At 47.0% G+C, this 17,712-nt stretch overlaps 5 protein-coding genes and 1 non-coding gene across 6 annotated transcripts; 3 read left to right on the top strand and 3 right to left on the bottom strand.

Moving 5' to 3' along the window:
• Positions 1 to 1,983: 1,983 nt before the first annotated feature.
• Positions 1,984 to 3,008, top strand: J7337_011133 (uncharacterized protein; the record flags this gene model as incomplete). The annotated part of the gene is made up of 4 exons (XM_044828683.1): positions 1,984 to 1,989; positions 2,148 to 2,530; positions 2,574 to 2,644; positions 2,692 to 3,008. 4 exons carry the CDS (start codon positions 1,984 to 1,986, stop codon positions 3,006 to 3,008), a joined length of 777 nt encoding a protein of 258 aa, XP_044677237.1.
• A 2,041-nt stretch (positions 3,009 to 5,049) lies between these two features.
• J7337_011132 (uncharacterized protein) lies at positions 5,050 to 6,399 on the bottom strand (the record flags this gene model as incomplete). Its single annotated transcript, XM_044828682.1, has 2 exons — positions 5,050 to 5,775; positions 5,824 to 6,399. 2 exons carry the CDS (start codon positions 6,397 to 6,399, stop codon positions 5,050 to 5,052), a joined length of 1,302 nt encoding a protein of 433 aa, XP_044677236.1.
• Positions 6,400 to 8,164: 1,765 nt separating this feature from the next.
• Positions 8,165 to 9,448, top strand: J7337_011131 (uncharacterized protein; the record flags this gene model as incomplete). The annotated part of the gene is made up of 4 exons (XM_044828681.1): positions 8,165 to 8,269; positions 8,318 to 8,466; positions 8,849 to 8,938; positions 9,004 to 9,448. 4 exons carry the CDS (start codon positions 8,165 to 8,167, stop codon positions 9,446 to 9,448), a joined length of 789 nt encoding a protein of 262 aa, XP_044677235.1.
• A 1,772-nt stretch (positions 9,449 to 11,220) lies between these two features.
• Positions 11,221 to 11,976, bottom strand: J7337_011130 (uncharacterized protein; the record flags this gene model as incomplete). The annotated part of the gene is made up of 1 exon (XM_044828680.1): positions 11,221 to 11,976. The coding sequence occupies one exon, from the start codon at positions 11,974 to 11,976 to the stop codon at positions 11,221 to 11,223; it is 756 nt and encodes a 251-aa protein (XP_044677234.1).
• Positions 11,977 to 15,447: 3,471 nt separating this feature from the next.
• Positions 15,448 to 15,519, top strand: J7337_011129. The gene has a single exon. It is a non-coding gene; the product is annotated as a tRNA-Pro (tRNA).
• A 364-nt stretch (positions 15,520 to 15,883) lies between these two features.
• Positions 15,884 to 16,351, bottom strand: J7337_011128 (uncharacterized protein; the record flags this gene model as incomplete). Its single annotated transcript, XM_044828679.1, has 1 exon — positions 15,884 to 16,351. The coding sequence occupies one exon, from the start codon at positions 16,349 to 16,351 to the stop codon at positions 15,884 to 15,886; it is 468 nt and encodes a 155-aa protein (XP_044677233.1).
• Positions 16,352 to 17,712: the final 1,361 nt, after the last annotated feature.

Below are 17,712 nucleotides of genomic sequence, written 5' to 3'. Positions count from 1 at the left end.
CCCGGTCTTCCTAGTGTCTCGCAGTACGCTTATCGTGTTTCGTGATATTGTATTCAAATGAGTACAGGGAAATAAAGCGCTTGCATTGTATCTTCTCGGCCTTGCCTCGGGGATAATCATCACACCTCTTCCCAACCCCGGATAACCAGTTCCGCTCGTTTTCATAGGTTATTTGTCCCCAAAATGCTTCAGAATAGGTAGTCAATACATAAGGTTCATATGGTTCTTTATTCGGAAATGTCCATGGTTCGCGTTTTTGTGCAGTGAAAGTCAAGTACTCATTGTTTACAGCCCGCGGTGCCAGCAGCCACATAGCTCTCAGCATAAAGATAGCAGCTCATGACGCTACAGGTAGATCAATGACAAATGTTTCCGAGACTGTCATTAGCCGCACTTTCCATTCCGTTTGTAGACGTCGGGAAGATCTAGCGCATATTGTCCCGCAAGCTTGTTTAGACTATCTGCGCCAAGCTTGTCTTTTTTTTCCCCCTTTGGGCCCTTTGACAAATATGTCTAAGTTTTGGGCGTTGCAGTAATGTGCCGAAATATGCTTTTGAAGAAAGCAGTGGAAAAATTCACTGTCGGCTTGAATGAGTTCATTTGACGCTCGCCGGCCACAATCTAATATCACCCGTGCCTGCATAGTGTGACGCCACCTGGAATGCAATTCTGATGCCGAGTAACAACGACGCTGCCGAACAGTTGTCGTGATAAGATCTAGTTCACAGTGAAGATTGCAACCACGACGGATTATTGCTCACGTCAGTCATTGTCAGCAAGTTCGGTAACACGGCAAGATAACAAGCTCTCAATAATTCGGCGAACTTGGCGTCACTGACTCGAACGCATAATCTCACTCCATTCCGCTTTGACAATAAGCGTTGCTAAGTGGATCGCGGATCCTTAGTGGCCGCATAGCTTGGAACGGGCGACAGAAAGCCTCACATCTGTGCCAGTGGTGAGTATTTTGTCTAGCTTAGGAGGATCCATAACTGCCGAGACGCCTTTACCCGAATTAGCAATTCATTTTATCGCCCCGAATCAGTCGCCAGTCCATGCCTGCGCTAATCCGTCGATCCTCCACAGTACCTGAAAGAACACGCCTATCATCCCAACACACACTCTCCCGGCTTTCTAGTTAGTCTCTTTCTCTCATCTCGTTCGGCTCTTTTCTACATGACTCCGCTTCCAGTCTATTGGAAACAAGGCCCCAAACTCTATGGGGTCAAGTTGGGATTTGCATCGGCAATCTCTCCACCAGGCTAAACTTGCCACGTGAGATAAGTGGGAGGATCAGCCATTAAATGACTGCTCAATTTCCTCTTATTTCCTCCCCTGTCAATATCACAGCTGTGTGTTTTCTTCCCACCATGCTGCATATCAACTGGATCTGAAGCATGCATCTGCTGCTGTTGCTGGTGACGTGGGCGTGTCTCGTTTGCCAAGTGTTTGGCGATAATGTCTCGGACTTTCTGACAAAGATTCCAGACTGCGCGGTATGTCTCTCGCTTATCCCGACCGGAGAAATACTGAATTCTTTTAGGGGAGTTGTCTTATTGACCTCGTATCGACGTCGACTTGTGGCATCGACGTAGAGTGTCTTTGCGCCGACCCAAAACTCAAGACGCAGGTTTTGAGCTGTGTTCAGAAGAAATGCCTCCCGCGGGACGCATTAGGTGAGTGCGGCGAGTTTGGTGTTGATTAAATGCTGATGACTGTAGCGACGCTGAATGTCACTTCCGTTGCCTGTGAGTTTCCCGTGCGAGACAGACACGCGCAATTCGATATCTTGGCCATCACCTTGATTGCAATCACGGGGATTGTGGTTGGCCTCCGCGTTTGGCACAAGCTGCACTACGAGAGGAAGTTTCGACTGGATGATTATCTCGTCGTAGGAGTCTTTGTGAGTCTTTATCATCATCAGAAGGGAGCCCTACTAATTATGATAGGTGCTCGATTTGGGCAACACTATTGTTTGTGTCCATGGCCGTAAGTCGTCTGCGTACTCGGTGGAATCAATGCTGACTGCGGATAGTTTCGGGTAATGGTCTTGGTAGAGATTCATGGCTTTTCAGCCCAGATACTATCAACAGCTATCTCTGCGTACGTCTCCCGTCACAACCACTATTTCGATCTAACGCTTGCAGTACATCTACATTGGTCAAGTCCTCTACGCTTCCGACGTCTTCCTGACCAAGATTTGCGTCGCCCTTTTCTACCTCCGGATCTTCCCCGTGGCAAGCGTCCGACGACTGATATGGGGTACCATCGCTTTTTCGGTCCTGGGCATGATCATCTTTGACATCCTGGCCATTGCGCAATGTCGGCCGATTAACTTCTACTGGACAGGGTGGGATAAGTTGCATGAGGGACATTGTCTTGGGGTTCAGCCGTTGGCTTGGGCCATCGCAGCTGTCGGTATCATCTTGGACGTTTGGATGTTGGCCATTCCTATTTGGCAGTTGGTTCAGTTGCAGATGAAGTGGCAAAGGAAGCTTGCTGTAGCTATCATGTTTACGGTCGGCACTTTGTAAGTTGTCCGTTTGTACTGTTTATTCAACCACTAACTGAAGTAGTGTCACTATTGTCAGTATCTTGCGACTGCGATACTTGGTTGCCTTTGGGAACTCTCAGAACCCAACCTGTAAGCTCATCAATCTATTACCCCCATGCACATCTGACATGCTGTAGGGGACAGTTTCGAGACCTGTTACTGGTCCGTTATTGAAATCAACGTTGGACTGTGGTGTGTCTGTCTTCCTGATCTCCGAATGCTTATCCTTAAGGCATTCCCAAGACTTGGAAGTTCTGTCGACTCAGGCCCTAAGAATCCCCACCAAGGATCATCGGCACCCAGGCAGACGGGTAAAACTCCGAATTCCTCGCGTCATACCGAGAGCATCATTTACAAAGGAACGCCGGTTCAGGCTCAACAGGAGGCTTCATCGAGCACGGCTGAGCTGGTCGAAATGACAACATTTATGAATGATAGTAGAAGTGTAGTGTAGATGGTAACAAAAAATGTGTTATTTATCATTTTGACTACTGACTAGAAGTCGACGTAAAGATTCTCCGTCCATAAGACATGAACCATGAGCTAGGAACGAGAGAGATACCCAGTATCTTGATGTTCTGACCATATTTAGACCCGGTTGTCGTTAAGCTCTATTCACCAAACCCACAAAATCATGGTCCCTACAAAGGAATGTAGGCGCATAGTCAATGACGCATCGCTTCAATCCACATCGTCATTCTCGCTAGTCACTTCTGAGCTTCTCTGCCATGGTCTCATCGCAACTTGGTTAATACTTCCGCATGTTACCAGTGGTATCGTCGCGGAGGATACAGCCGCTGGTGGCAAATGGACAGCATAAGCAACGCTTGCGATTTGTGTGGCGATCCCAATTACTCTATCAGCCCTCACTTTTTTTCGTTATGCTCTGTTTCCAGGTCGCTTCGCAAAACCAATCAAAGGCTCGACGAACAAGCCCAGCAATAATTACAGTAACAGTGGTACAGTGAGTCTTTGTTCCAAGGCTAGTTTGTCGAAGTGGTACAGTCTAAGACAATGGAGGCTCCCATTGCCTGTTTACCAGAGAACTCAAGAATAAAACTGCCTGTTGTCATGAACAGTGCTCTTTTCGACTCCACATAGCATCTCACTTTTGTTTCAGGCCTGTTCCGTGAATTCATATCCGTTGTGCCTTGAGGCTTATCAATTGTCCACAGAAGGTTTTCAGTTCTAAGAAGCCCCAGTGAGGTAAACGGAAGAACAATCAACTGAAATAACTCCGGATGTCGTCATAAAATGGTTCAGAGTCCATTCTTCTACAGCAGTCTGTCTTCTCACCAATCCGCCGTCAACACCACCACAGGTAAGCCCTTTCCAAAGACCAATATCTAACTTTCTTATACCACTGGACTTTACAACATGAATCAACTTCAATCTGTCAAGTCCTCCTTGGAACGGGCGTTGGCGGAAGTTGAAGTAGCCATTGCAGCCCTCTCTACCGGTGATAATGAAGCGTCCCAAGAGTGCAGCGAATCTCTAGCCAGCTCGGAGTCTTCTGATTAACTCAGCGACGGCCAATCTCTGCCTTGGCCATCCAAGGCATCAGTCCGCATTGATCAAGAAGAGTCCCCAGCTGATGGAGACCCTGACCCAAGATATCAACAGCACATGTGGATGCGTCTCAAACCTCTAGGCGATCCGTCCTTTTCAATCGAATTCCTGTGGTGGGCAGCCGCTGCTGCTCAGTACGGCAATCGGGAAGAATTTCCAATATTCATTCTCCAACATCGCAACGCTGCAAGATGTGCTTCAGGTGTACGATGTGCCACCGATCACTGAGAGCTTGTTGCGGATGACCTGCCTGCTAAGAAAAAGGGATATATCGAGTTGCTGCTCGTATGCATGCCCACTAGTCATGTCGAGTTCCATAGGAGTCGCATGAACCACGGTTACATCTTTGACAACCCGAAGTTAATCACTATCCCGCCATGCCGAATTCATAATGATCTTTGGCCGTATTTCAGCAGCGTAACAGCAGCAGGGTATCTAGTGGTGGTCTTTCGACTTATTAAAAGCTAAGAGGACAAGAGACTCCCTGGAACCATTCATGGTTGGATGGGCAACCATGGTCATTTACTTTTTGATACGAAGAGATAGCCTGCGGATACTTAGGATATTAATCCAGGTGATCGCCATAGTGAGCTATAGATGCGTGGCCGCTATGGCAGACAACTTAGGTTACGTAGATACAACAATAAGATTATCAGGCAAGTTACCTTCCTAGCTGAAGTTCAATTTCAAGTCTCGCGAGAATTAAAAGGAAATCCGGTAATGAATTGTAGAAAAGATGAAGCTCGCGCCCTTACTACCCGACAGATGAAGACCAGGTTCAAGAGTCAGCCATGGTCTCAGTACTATTGTCAGAACAGCTCATGGCACAGATTGAAAATTGACTAATTGATCTCAAAGGCAAAGTCGTGATTCATTCAATACATATCTACAGCTAAAACCGGATAAATTCCACCTCCATGATCAGCTCACTGAATAGCAGCGCGACAAGCAGCCAACTGAGTCTCACACTGTCCAACGCCTCCATCAAGCTGACCCGAGTTGGCAGCATCCGCACAAGCATTGTGCTGAATGTCACATGATCGACCGAGAGCAACACTCTCACCATTGAATGTGTTTCCGTTGACGGAGAAGGGCTTCTCGGCGTTTGAGGAGATAACGGGGGGAGGTGCCCCACCGAGAGTACCAGTAAAGGTCTGGACGTTCACACCCTGAGCATTGTTGGCGGCACCGGTGGCCTTGGCGCTCGCGCCGGAGGTGCGGCTGGGGAGGGGAGTTAGTGTTGCGCTGGCGGCGGTCTTTGACTTGGCTTTGCATCCCTTTCCAGCACCGGCACCAGCACCAGCACCAGCTGTGTTCTCGGCAGCTTTTCCAGTGTTGGTAGCAGCTGGTGCTTCAGCGGTGGCAGTGGCGTTGGCAGCCTCGGTAGCGGATGCAGCGCCTGAAGCGGCTCCGTTGACGATGGTAGCAAGATCGGCGACCTCAGTACCAGAAGCAACAGAGAATGAGGCCAGGTCAACTAGATCAGTGGCAAAGATACCACCTGTTCCGGTAAAGGTTGGTGTAACATCAGCAACGGCAGAGGAGATCTCATCCGGCGTCGCGTCCAGAACAAGAAGGCCTTGGGAGAAGATGCAGCCCAGGTCGGGTTCCTCCTCGTCACAGGAGTTGCCCTTTCCGGTGGTATCGCTGGTCTAAACATTGTCAGCAGATTCACTACGCAGTCGCACATATGTACTTACATCTCCAGGTGCGAAAGTACCACTCAGCAGAGCCAAGTTGGGGTCAGCACCAATACCGGCCAGCTGCTTAGCCAGCTCAAGAGTAACAGCCTTGTTGATAGCACCGGCACCAGTAGAAGCAGCATCCTGGTGCTGTGTAAGAGCACCAATCTCAGGGTTGACAGCAGCTTCATCGCACAGCTTGCTAGCAACACCAACACCAGCGGTGTTTCGCTCAATAGCCTGGAAGAGCAGTGCACCAGCCATACCACGGAGATCACCAATCTCCTTGGCATTGGTGAAAGCTTGATCAGCAGTCTCCTGCTTCAGACAAGCGAGGTTGGTGACACTGCCTGCACCCTCCTTCGCAGCTGCATCACCCAAGAGGCCAAAAACAGGGTCCTGAATCTCCTTGGGGTTGTTGAGTTTGAGCATCTCACCAGTGATGGTCAAGACAATGTCGTGGGAGTGTTCCTGAGGAACCTGTCGCTTCTTGATAGATCGCGAAACATGGCGACCAGGCGCAGGGCTGCGAAAAACAGGCGTCGCGGTAGCCAAACCGGCCGAAAGAGTGATAATCGCAGCAGAGAACTTCATCGTGATAGAGAGAGTAATATGCAAGTAAGAAATAGCAAATATTGTAATGAATGACTGTTCCTGCAGCCTGGTAAAGGAATGATAAGTAGAAGAGAAGACAAAAAAAGGCTCACAGAGCTTGGAAACAAATAAACAGAGATGAGATTGGATGAACAAGCACAGACATGAGGGTATCATCGCGCACTTTATACTTTGCAATCGTTTCAATGGCATTCTGAAAAAGTCAATCTCGCCGTTTTTCCAAACAGATCCTAATACGAAAATGTTCATGCCATTCACCCCTTGGGCGCTTTTAGAAACAGGAAGCAGCTTGATCCGAGAATCCAAACCAGATCTGACAGACGAGACGGATGAGACAGTCTAGCGGGCCGTTTAACCGATGTATTTTTTGCTGGTGGTTATATTTGTTGTGATATGCTTGGTGTGTAAGCGAATGGGATGTGAAACGGGGACTGTCAATATCTGAGACGTGAATGTCAAACGATTGAGTTTGGCAATGTATGACAGGGATGCAGGGGTTTGAGGTGCGTTACAGATGCGTCAATACGTCAGAACTATTCTGATGGGTCCGGGCGAGGATTGAAAACACTTTCATCTCTAATTCAGTCTGGACTCTGGAAACGCTATGGAAACGCGTTTTATTTCAAGACATTTGGTCAAACGCGTGTACGGATTTGACGTGAAGTGGTCCATAGCAGGAAGAGGTGACCCGCTTGCCAAGCTCTGATTGGCTCAAAGAACAGTGGATAAGATAAGAGACCGTCTTATCGCCCATGTCTCATCTTATCTTATCTGTCACATGACGGCAACTGTCTCTACAATTGCGTGAATGGTGACTCGTTTGCCGTATTTTTTACCATCATTACATTCTCATATTCAGAGGAGGGAATACAGTACTTGATTCAGGAAAATAAAAAAACAGGTGAATAAAAGCTCAACTAAGATGTACGTAATCTGTCATGTGATTCGTCTTTCTTATTGCTTAATTCTTAACTCTTGACTCGTATCCTCTAGGGTAGTCCGTAGACTAAACGCAAACAAAACTAACAATTGTATCAGTAGTCCTTTGAAGCTGATGAAACTTCAGTTGCAATAGCAGCATATACATACACTTCTGCTCCAAATGTCATTAAGTAAGCTAATTTAAACACTATGATTCGATTATATTGCATCGCTTACCGGTATGAAATGTAATGTTCCTCAATAACATTGCCTTTCGTGCCGAATAGGAGCGTTGCTCAATCATCAACGAATCTCAAGCCATACTTGAGTGCTGTTAAGAAGTGGCCATAAAGCTGTAACCTACTATACGAGACTCCTCGTAAAAGGATGAATCAAACTGCCCGTGGCGATCTCAAGCTAGATTGACGATTGGTTGTTGTGAGACCGAGTTATGGGTCAGGCAAAATCTGGAGAGAGAAGAGAGAAGAGAAAAGGGAAAACATTGTGTTCAGAGTTTGAAGGGGCTTCTGTTTAAACAGTTCTTAATCAATTGAGGAATATGTATTTCCTGCATTAGATCTTCGGTAACTCTCTTCTTCTCCTAACTTGGACCTTCTATGCAGTATCCTGTTCATCTTGATGTTCGGCCTCTGTTTATCCCTGTCACCCCCGGCACTTCAGCATCACCCGACAAAGATCCGCAATAAATGCAAAATCAATCAGCCGAGACACGTTCATGTCCAACTACCCCGCAGGCTGTCAAAAATCGCGCTTTGAAACGAACCAACTAGTTCTTGCGCAACCTCATCGCCAGTCATACACCATGAGCGACAAAGCCTCGTACCCGAAGAAGTCACCAAAGTCTCCTTCATCAGGAGCCAGTGAAGTCGTGTTACACGATGCTGGGCACTGGGCTGCTTTGGCGCAGGTATGTCTGAAAAGAGTCCAAAAGGGCTGGGACTGACGCGTTGTGTAGGATGAGCAGGATGACGATGCCGACTCTTCGCTGGGTGTTGATACAGAGTCGTCGACTGCTTCAATGACATCGAGTATTCTGAATTATAGAACTATCAAAGGAAGGACTTATCATTCTGAGAGAGGAAATGCAGAGTATTGGTGGGTTATGTATGGCTGCTTACTGTATAAAACTAACGCGTGATGTGCAGGGCTTCAAATGATGCACAGCAGAATGAGGCAATGGATATTATGTAGGACTGACAGGAATGGGTCAGATAGGCACTGACGTGTTGCAGCCACCATTTTCTGGTTCTCACACTAGATGGAAAGCTTCATTTGGCACCGTTGAAGGATGATATCAAGGTAAGCTTAGGACCCTCATACAAGACAACGTATCTGACTTTGCCAAGACTGTGCTTGATGTCGGCACCGGAACAGGTATGAAGCCAAGCCTTTGACATGAAACTCAAGCTCACTGGACCGATGAATAGGAATTTGGGCGATGTAGGTGTCCTGCCTGACGGGATGATGTTCTTGACTGACTGTCCAGTGACTTTGCCGATGAGCATCCTCAAACCGAAGTAATCGGCACGGACATATCCCCCATCCAGCCCAGCTGGGTTCCCCCAAACGTCAAGTTGTAAGTTTTCTACTGGCATACTGTCTCTGCGACAACTTCGCTGAACCATCAGCTAACAAACACAGTGAGATTGAAGACTGCACTCAACCATGGACCTTCTCCCCCGACTCATTCGACTTTGTCTACATGCGATACCTCTACGGTTCCATCAGCGATTGGTCCGCTATATTCCAAGAGGCCTTTAGATCATGTAAGCCAGGTGGTTGGGTAGAGAGTTTCGAAGCGTCAGCTATGCTTGAGAGTGATGACGATACTGTCAAGGAGGGTAGTGCGATGAGCGAGTGGGGCAAGTTCTTTATCGAAGGTGGAAAGAGACTTAATCGAACGTTTACCATCCTTGATGATGACCTGCAGAAGAAGGGAATGGAAGATGCAGGGTTTACGGACATTCAGACTCGGGATTTCAAGGCAAGTAACCCTAGAAGACTATCCAGTTCAGTATACCCTGCGACTATGGCTAACTGGCCCTACAGCTTCCCATCGGTAGCTGGCCCAAAGATCCTAAGATGAAAGAAATCGGAAGCTTTGCATTTGCTGCAATGGATCAGGATCTGGAGGGCTTTGTCTTGTACATGGCGAGTGTCGTGTTGGGATGGTCGCAGGATGAAGTCACGGTTTATTGCTCGCAGCTTCGAAGGGAGTTGAAATCGGGCAAGTATCATCCTTACTGTAGGCTGAAGCTTGTGTATGGCAGGAAGCCGGAGTAAGCTGCACTTCAGTATTTGTACGGCATTGGGTTGGGAGCGTTTGTTGTTAGTTTTGAGAAGTGGGCTTTTGGACGTCTGAACTCTGAACGCGGTGACGAGATAAGGCGAGGATTGATTGCAACTCGTGGTCTAAGTCATGTAATTGTTTATCGCACCAGTGGTCAACATCATTTCACCTTCACACCTTCATCTCAGTCGCCGACTTATCATGGTCAATTGATGGACTTCAACGTGATCTCATCCGATCAAACCAAGTTACAATGAGAATAAACCAATCGGCATTGGGATGCGACCTCTCATTCAGCCCGATTCAGGGCGTAAACTGCACGGGCTATATCAGCATCGCTCACGAGTGACATCAATAAGCCTCGCACATTCGACATTCCCCATGACGATACGGAAGTCTCTGATTGATTCAGTCTTATCACGACGCATGCGTGGCTTCCACCACGCTGTCAATAGATTCGCTTGATTCCGCTAGCTGGGATCATCAATGCCCTCGCTAGACTGACCAGCACCGACACAGGCTCCAAGCGCAATATCACCTACATATGGTTGGCGATGGTTACCCGGCGAAACATCTACGCCGTGGCATCGTCGATCAAGTCCAGAAAGAGCACTACATTAACCTCGGTCAAATCTCCAAGCATTGCCAGAACGCCCTCGATCAGGATAGACACCTCAGAAATGAGGTTTCTACTGCTCGAGATCTCAAGCAGGTTACATCTGAAACGTTGGAAACTGCAGAGGTGCGGACTATCCCGATCGAATGTCTGACGGAGGCCATGATGCCGCGTGACGTGGCTCCCAGAGCCCAAGAGAGATATGATGTGTACCCCATCATCGAGGTTTATGGTACATTCAGATGCTTTAGGAGGGCAAAAGAGGACAAACGATTTCATACTGGGAGTTAATCCCTGCTCTTAGAGTGTGCACCTATTTCGTCCTCATCTGGGTGATTGATGTGGTGTTTGTTCTAGTCTGGGCTTTCTTGGCTCTATTTGAGTCTTTGGTGGTTGATCCGTCTTACGACCCCTGGGTTCAATAGTCAGGATTATATGGTGCAATGGGATACGGGGTCTTGTTCAATAGGTCTTGTTGGCCTGGACATATGAGGAGGGCCATGGCCTTCTGGGTGGTTCTGAGATACCAGGCCAGTTTGACATCAACATAAGAGTCGAAGACCCTGCACCTTCTTCTCTACAAAGTATTCGAGTTTGTGGAATTGTTTCGCGTTTGGGGTGTGTTTGGCGAATAGTAGCTAGGAAATATACCTCGTCAGTTTCTGGACTTATTATTGCTGGTCACTGTTGGAGACTCATATTTATTCTACATATGGTATCAAGGGGACTCATTTCATCTCCAGTCCGTAGATTCATATATTCATTCTCATCCTCATTCTGATTCTGACAGATCATTCCATAAGTCAATACTACGTCTCTGGTTTGACGTTACTCATAAACATGTACAAGGACCCGCCTACTTGGGATCTCTATCATCCGGCGCAATCGTAACAGGAAAGCATTCCTCACAAGTGGAACCACAACATTCTTACTGCGGGTCGTATGCCAAAGCTCACTTGAGCAGGTGGATGATGTTGGGGATCACCTCGAGATCACCCAGATCAATAGGACGACCCCGCCGATCCATCCAGTCACAATCCCCCAAACCACAAACCTTCCAAGCCAAGACTCGGCCCGCGAGTCTTTGCTCAGGGCCAGAAAAGTCTGGATCGATCATCGGAATCGGAATCGAATCTTGCTTTGTATCAACACCTTGGTCAAAAACGACTTCGCCCTGCTCGATCTTCTCCACAAAATCGTGATCAGGCATGTACAGAACCACAACGTCGCCCGTAACAGCACTTTCTGGATCATAATTGACATCGCAGCGCCAGAGGAGGCGCCCCGAGGTGGAAGTCGCTTTATTATGGATGAGCGTGCGCGCGAGGAGACAGGATTTGCTATTCCACGTATCATCAATGACGCCCTCTTTCCTTAGTTCATAGATGTAAATAGCTTCCTTAGCGATATCTGTGCAGATTGTTAAGTATGGATGCGGATTGGCTGTCTCATTTGCGCCCTCGAAGGTCTCCTCGTGCGGAGTGTCATTGTGAACGTCAGATGCCATGGGCTCAAGAATCCCAGATCGTTCGATAGTCGCAGTCGATGCCTCGGAATCCGCTTCACTAGCTGTATAGAAGGAATCATTTGAAGTCTCATAACCGCCGGCACTAGAATTTGAGGGCCAATAGTATGGTTCATGTCCGGTCTGGTCATAAGACTCAACCTCATCAGCCCACCCTAATATCTGGTGAATGAAAGTTTGCATTTTGTCAGGAGATGATGAGCTTGGAAACACCCCTGTGGATTCTGATGTTACTGACACTGATGCCGTGAGGTGGTCGTCATTATTATGGGGTACACTCCTTGTACTTATAATTATTGGCACATGCAGTTAAACCATGTCCGCTCGAATCCAATGTTCCGTGAGCTTCCTCGACCTGGCTAGCTTGGCGCTGCCAGCTTAGTGGTGATATCTTGTTGTCGCTGTGAACGAAGTCAAGTCCCGGAAGATCATGGCGATGCATAGTGAGACCAGCAGGTGAACAGTGCGTAAAGCCATGAAACAGATACATAGATATTTACCGGAACATCTAGTATGAACCACTGTTTAGGTAATGCACTGTGCAGACAGACCAACCCCGAACGGTGAACAATGATTGACGAATGCTGACATGGACCAGACCCCTTTGGCAAAACTGGTAGTCAGCCTCGCAATTCACAAGGCTAATAATTCTCATTAACAAATTCCATGCATAATTTATTAACACTTGGCTCTCATATGAGTCGTGTAACATTCTTGGTCCATCCTTGTCCTTACATACATCTTGAACCTCTGAAGTAGTCAACCTTCTGCCATCACCCACCAAAACCGTACTATATCTCCAGGCTCTGACGCTATTGCCATAGAGTCATCAAATTCTGTCTTTGACAATTCAGCATCAATAACACACCAAACGAAACCGAACGCCCGGCGAACGACGAAGCTGCAAAGAAATAACATAGAGCCAAAGATAAATGAAGCACTCGTCAACGAGGCGTCGCAATATCCAGGGAGACATTCGCAGAAACAGTAGGGGATGGGATGGGATAGGGACCAAGCCCATGTCAAAAAGAAAGAGAGGTACGCGGCCTGGTAACGCCTTTGCGCACAGATGTCACTCATGCTTTATCCGAGTAAAGCCAGACATCACTGACGATCAGTCTGACAGGATTATTAAAAAAAACAAATCTCCCTTGAAGTCAACGAGAACTAACCAATGCAAGCAGTCCCGCAGAATCCACAGAAGCGACCTGGAATGACCCAGACTTCCTTTCCCTCAGCGGCGCAAGTCGGGCACCGAACGCCAGGTACCTTGCTGTCGACAAGAACTGTTGAAGGCATGTTGCGAAAAGAGAGGTAAGTGATAAAGCAGGCTGTGTAAACTATTGGAGACGTAGATGGAGATGATGATCAACCTGGGCTGAGGCAGGGTTTTATCATCTGGTTGCCGTGTCCCTTATTTTAGCTTCATATCCCAATAACCTGAGTAAGACCCGAAACAGCGCTCCGTCCGGTTCCTCCCTTCAATGGCTTGAGACATATCGATCACATGTAATTGGAGTGTCTCAGGTTCCAGATCGGTATTTGCAGATGGGTACCTATACGGAGGGGCCGTCTTACAAAAAGCAACATCTTCAGCTCAGCCCTAGTCTATCCCTTACATCAACCAGGCTGGAGTGGGACGGGCGGCATACCTCAAATTCCCTTGCATCGGCAACTACCTGTCGGCAGCCCGGTTGATTCCGTCATCTATTCCCGGTCTGTTAATCTCCGATGGCTAGCCTCATCGCGGTGAGATCTTGTGTAATCTTGACAGGTGGGGGTAATCTGACATATGACGCGTGCTCAGCTTCGCAGGAGGTGCATTAGATAATTTAAACGGGGATATTAGGAAAATAAACGTGATTCTCCGCGATATACCTCCTGTTATCAAGTGCACATAAACATCGAATCCCTTGTTCTGTGCTACAGGCCTGTATGGGGGCAGCTGACGCACAGTATGTTTTTGTCTCTCATCCATCACCTCGTGCGACGCGACTTATTTTGACAGATCATATTTATGGGCATAATTATGACTGGTGACCATACTTGCTTTTGGTCTTGGTGCATTTATCGAATATGGCTTTCTCTCACCGGCGACTTGCTCGCCCTCGGGTCTGCTTGGCCTGCCGCTAGTGGAACACTCTCCCACCATTGGTTCTCGTATCTTACCGGGACACAGCAAATTTGACACCGGGCCGGTCACGGACAGAAGTCTCCGCTGGATAAAAGATCATAACGAGGCTTGAGCTTGTCGACTACGAACAACTTCTCAAACTGGTCTGGTCTGATTACACGAGATGCCACCCACCCAAGCCCTCCCTGAGTTCCATTGTCGTGATGAACACCCCAAATCCTGCGGCAGTAGACGAGTAAAAGGCTTTGTGGCTTGATGATTATTGTTGAGGCCCATTCTTTGGTTGGAACATTGAGCAAGGAGGGCAACAAACACAGGATAGACGAGCTTTAGTATAGAAAATGAGTTCAGTCCTGAGAAGGCAAAGTGTTAGGGAACTGATATAGGTATAACCTGGGCATCGCCAATGTCCGGGTCTTTGTTCAGCAATGTGAGAAGAAGAGCCAGCGCTGTCCAACATGTCGCAGCACCCAATAGGCCACACTTTTCTTTCGATTTGTTAATGACGTTAGTCAATGTAAGCACGAAAAGTGCTGTTGTTGATACTCAGGCTAATCCAAGGGTTCATCTTTAGTGTTCTCAGGTGTCCCCGGAGAACTGGCCATTTGACCCGAACATAACAAAATAGAACAGTGAATATATTTTACACGCTTCAGTTGGGAACAATGAGTTTCTCAAACAAAGCGGTCTTGAACGTTGTTCGGATCCCGACGTATTAAAGGACGACGTAGCAGTATATTTCCCCCGAAACTGCCCAGCAATCAGCTTATCCCGCTACATCTTTATCTTCCCCTACACCACTGCACTTCCGCAATCATAATCCATTTACATGAGTCAGCATGTCTCGCCAGGAATTATCTTATTTCGACATTGTGCCTTATTGGCAAACCTCGGCTCGATCCCAAGGAACAGTCATCAGCGAATCTCCGAATAGCAAAAGCATTATCGGCGTCATAGATGAGTCTGATGTAGACAGCGACTCCGGTAATGACACTAATGTCATTGAAAGAAAGCCTATGGTCCACGGCAAGGGGCGACAACAACTAGAGGACAAACGTATTATCCAGGACGAGATAAACAAGCTCGAGAGCCGGCTAAACAGAACTACTGTTCTTTGTACCTCGCTGTTCTGTATTAACATTGCGATCTCTGGAGTCATGTTTCTCAATTTTATGAAGAAGCAGTGACTGGGGATATTTGGGTCAGGCAAAGGTGAACCTGACAGGGCTTGCTAACGTTGGGCGCGCATTCGGCATTAAGGTCATGTACCAGGGACACATTGATTGAATATCTTTGCACACCTAAGTGTAAGCCGAATAGATAGTATATTATATCTATAAAAGCTCTTATTAATAGAAATATGAACCTGTTATATCAAGCGATTCAAGAATAAATAACCTGCAGTTGCCTGAAAGTGAGATCAGAGCTGCGCCAGACCGGTCATTGAAAAGATTGAGGCGCAGGGGTCTTCAAAATATAAGTCTCAATAGTTGATCTCCTGACATCTGATTACTAAAATCGGCTTCTTGGTCTAGAGGTATGATTCTCGCTTTGGGTGCGAGAGGTCCCGGGTTCAATCCCCGGAGGAGCCCGTTTTCTTTTGCTTTTTCTTCCACAGTGCATTGCCTAGCGGTGCTTCATTAAATGATTTTTTATCAGTTAGAATTTGGGAGCCGACGTTCCTAACTAAGGTCAGTTGATATAACTTTGTGAATTGACCTAAGTCCTGCACAGTACGAGCAGTCGGCTGTAAGACATGCGCTCGGGAATGACTGTATTGCTTGGCTATAAGACCACTACAAACGCTGTAATGACAGTGAGAATGTCCAACGCTAAGGAGATCTAACTTGGGTATCTGTAAATTCATGCAACCTCTATTACCCCTTCCCGATTCTAATACTTGCGCCAACACCAAACCTCATTACAATGCACCTCACTGTCCAATCGCCATCCGTGTTAATTGAATGATTTGGGCTTGTCAACCCAGCTTGCATAGGGTACCGACCGTCGTATCTTACGGAGAGCCTTGGAGCCTTGGGTTTCTCCTGGGATACGACGCGTGGCCTTTCGTCGTGCAGGCGTTGAAGTTGGAGTGCCATGCGGCTCAGGCGAAGAGAAGAAAAGCGAAGGGGAAGAAGGGGTTTGAGGGCTGGGCGTCGCGGTTGAACGTGAATAGTGGCTGCTCGGCGGGGTGGTGTCAGCCGGAGTGGGTTTGTTGTCACTGTCGGTATTGCTAGCGTAGTCAACGAGATGGCCTTGCAATGCTTTCTTTACCACGATGAAGTGGTCCGCCTCTTTGAGGCGGGTAATGAGCTGGTTATCAAGCTCATCGTTGTCCTCGAGATGCTCGACAATGCCCTCATGAATGGTCAGAGCCATCTCCAACAGGAAATCCAAACGTTCTGTGCTTGTGAATTCCGTCATTGTCTCTGGAGTCCGGGGTTGTAATGTCTTATGCAAATGCGGATTGGCTGGTCAGATCGTTAGTCCCAGTTGTGCCTGGCTGAACCATGCACTGCTTACACTAGTGCAATTGCCAACACAGAACGAATTGTAGGACAGAGACCGGAAATTTGATGATGTGAGATGGCAATGTCGCTTCAGCAATGGTGAAGAGGAAGTTTGTTCCTGATCTCTAGAAGAGATGGAAACATTACGGATTATGTATATAGTCCAGGAGCATCGCTTCTGTCTTCCGCAGCGCCTCCAATTCATCACAACAAAGAAGAAACGGTGTTCCTGCAGCAGATCCCGGCATGTGGACAGGATTTATGAAAAAGTGCGTATTGAATGAAGCACTAGCTGCTTGGGGACCTCTGCCTTCAGCGCCAATTTCATCTAAGCGATCAGAATGATCCTTGTCCCTGAGATGGTAAACCCCGTGAACTTCAGGGCATGTCAGTGAGAATGAGTCACTTTCCGGTTTATTATCTTATCTCTTTGTGATGATATGCGCTAGAGCTAAGTATGGAGACGTCATGAGGAAAGTAATTAGTGAAAAGGAGTTGTGGCGGCCTGGGCGTAAGTGTTGACGTGGTGGTTTCTTGTATAATATATGATATATTACAGGTAGTAAGGACAGCCTGGCACGTAGTTCAGATCTCGGAACGTAGGTCATTAGGTAGGCTAAAGAATAGCAGAACTCCTACTTCTTGAAAACCCTTCTATCAGCCTTTCATACATATATTTATAAAAGTAAAAATCAGAGTATAAGTTAATTGCCTTTTTTTCTTAAGAATATAGTTTAAGTTTATTATAAAATCATATTTACTATATATTATATTAAAGTTAATAAAATATTCTAGCTTTAATACTTACTATTTATTCAACATTATTATAAAGAATTTAGGGTTTATATAAAGGTAGTTATTAATAGCTTTGTATTACTCTTTATTGCCTTCATGCTTGCAGATGCCGGGTGAGTTGTGAATTAGATAGCACATACACGTGATAGATAAGAGTTAATGGGTAACAAAATTGTTAGTGCAATCGGTACGGAACAACGTCAAACCAAGCCTGCGGGGAAAATTCTAAAACTACCCGTTTGCTCAAGCCAGTACCGCTAACAAGAGCCAGGAACAATTTGCTAACCCAATCCTTCACGTTTACCACCTCCGACAATGCAAGCGCCCGACAGAACGTGTAGGAGCTGCAAATCATAGAAACAGATTAGAAAAAAGCTGAATATTACTGGGAAAAAAATAATATAAGAAACTAGCCTGATGTTAAGAGTAGCACGAACACGAAGATCACAGCCCTGATCTTAGCTTATTATAGACCTGGAA

Source organism: Fusarium musae, chromosome 8, assembly GCF_019915245.1.
Source record: "Fusarium musae strain F31 chromosome 8, whole genome shotgun sequence".
Lineage (NCBI taxonomy): Eukaryota > Fungi > Ascomycota > Sordariomycetes > Hypocreales > Nectriaceae > Fusarium > Fusarium musae.
The sequence above is the reverse complement of the archived record's forward strand: the minus strand, read 5'-3'. Positions and strand labels throughout refer to the sequence as shown.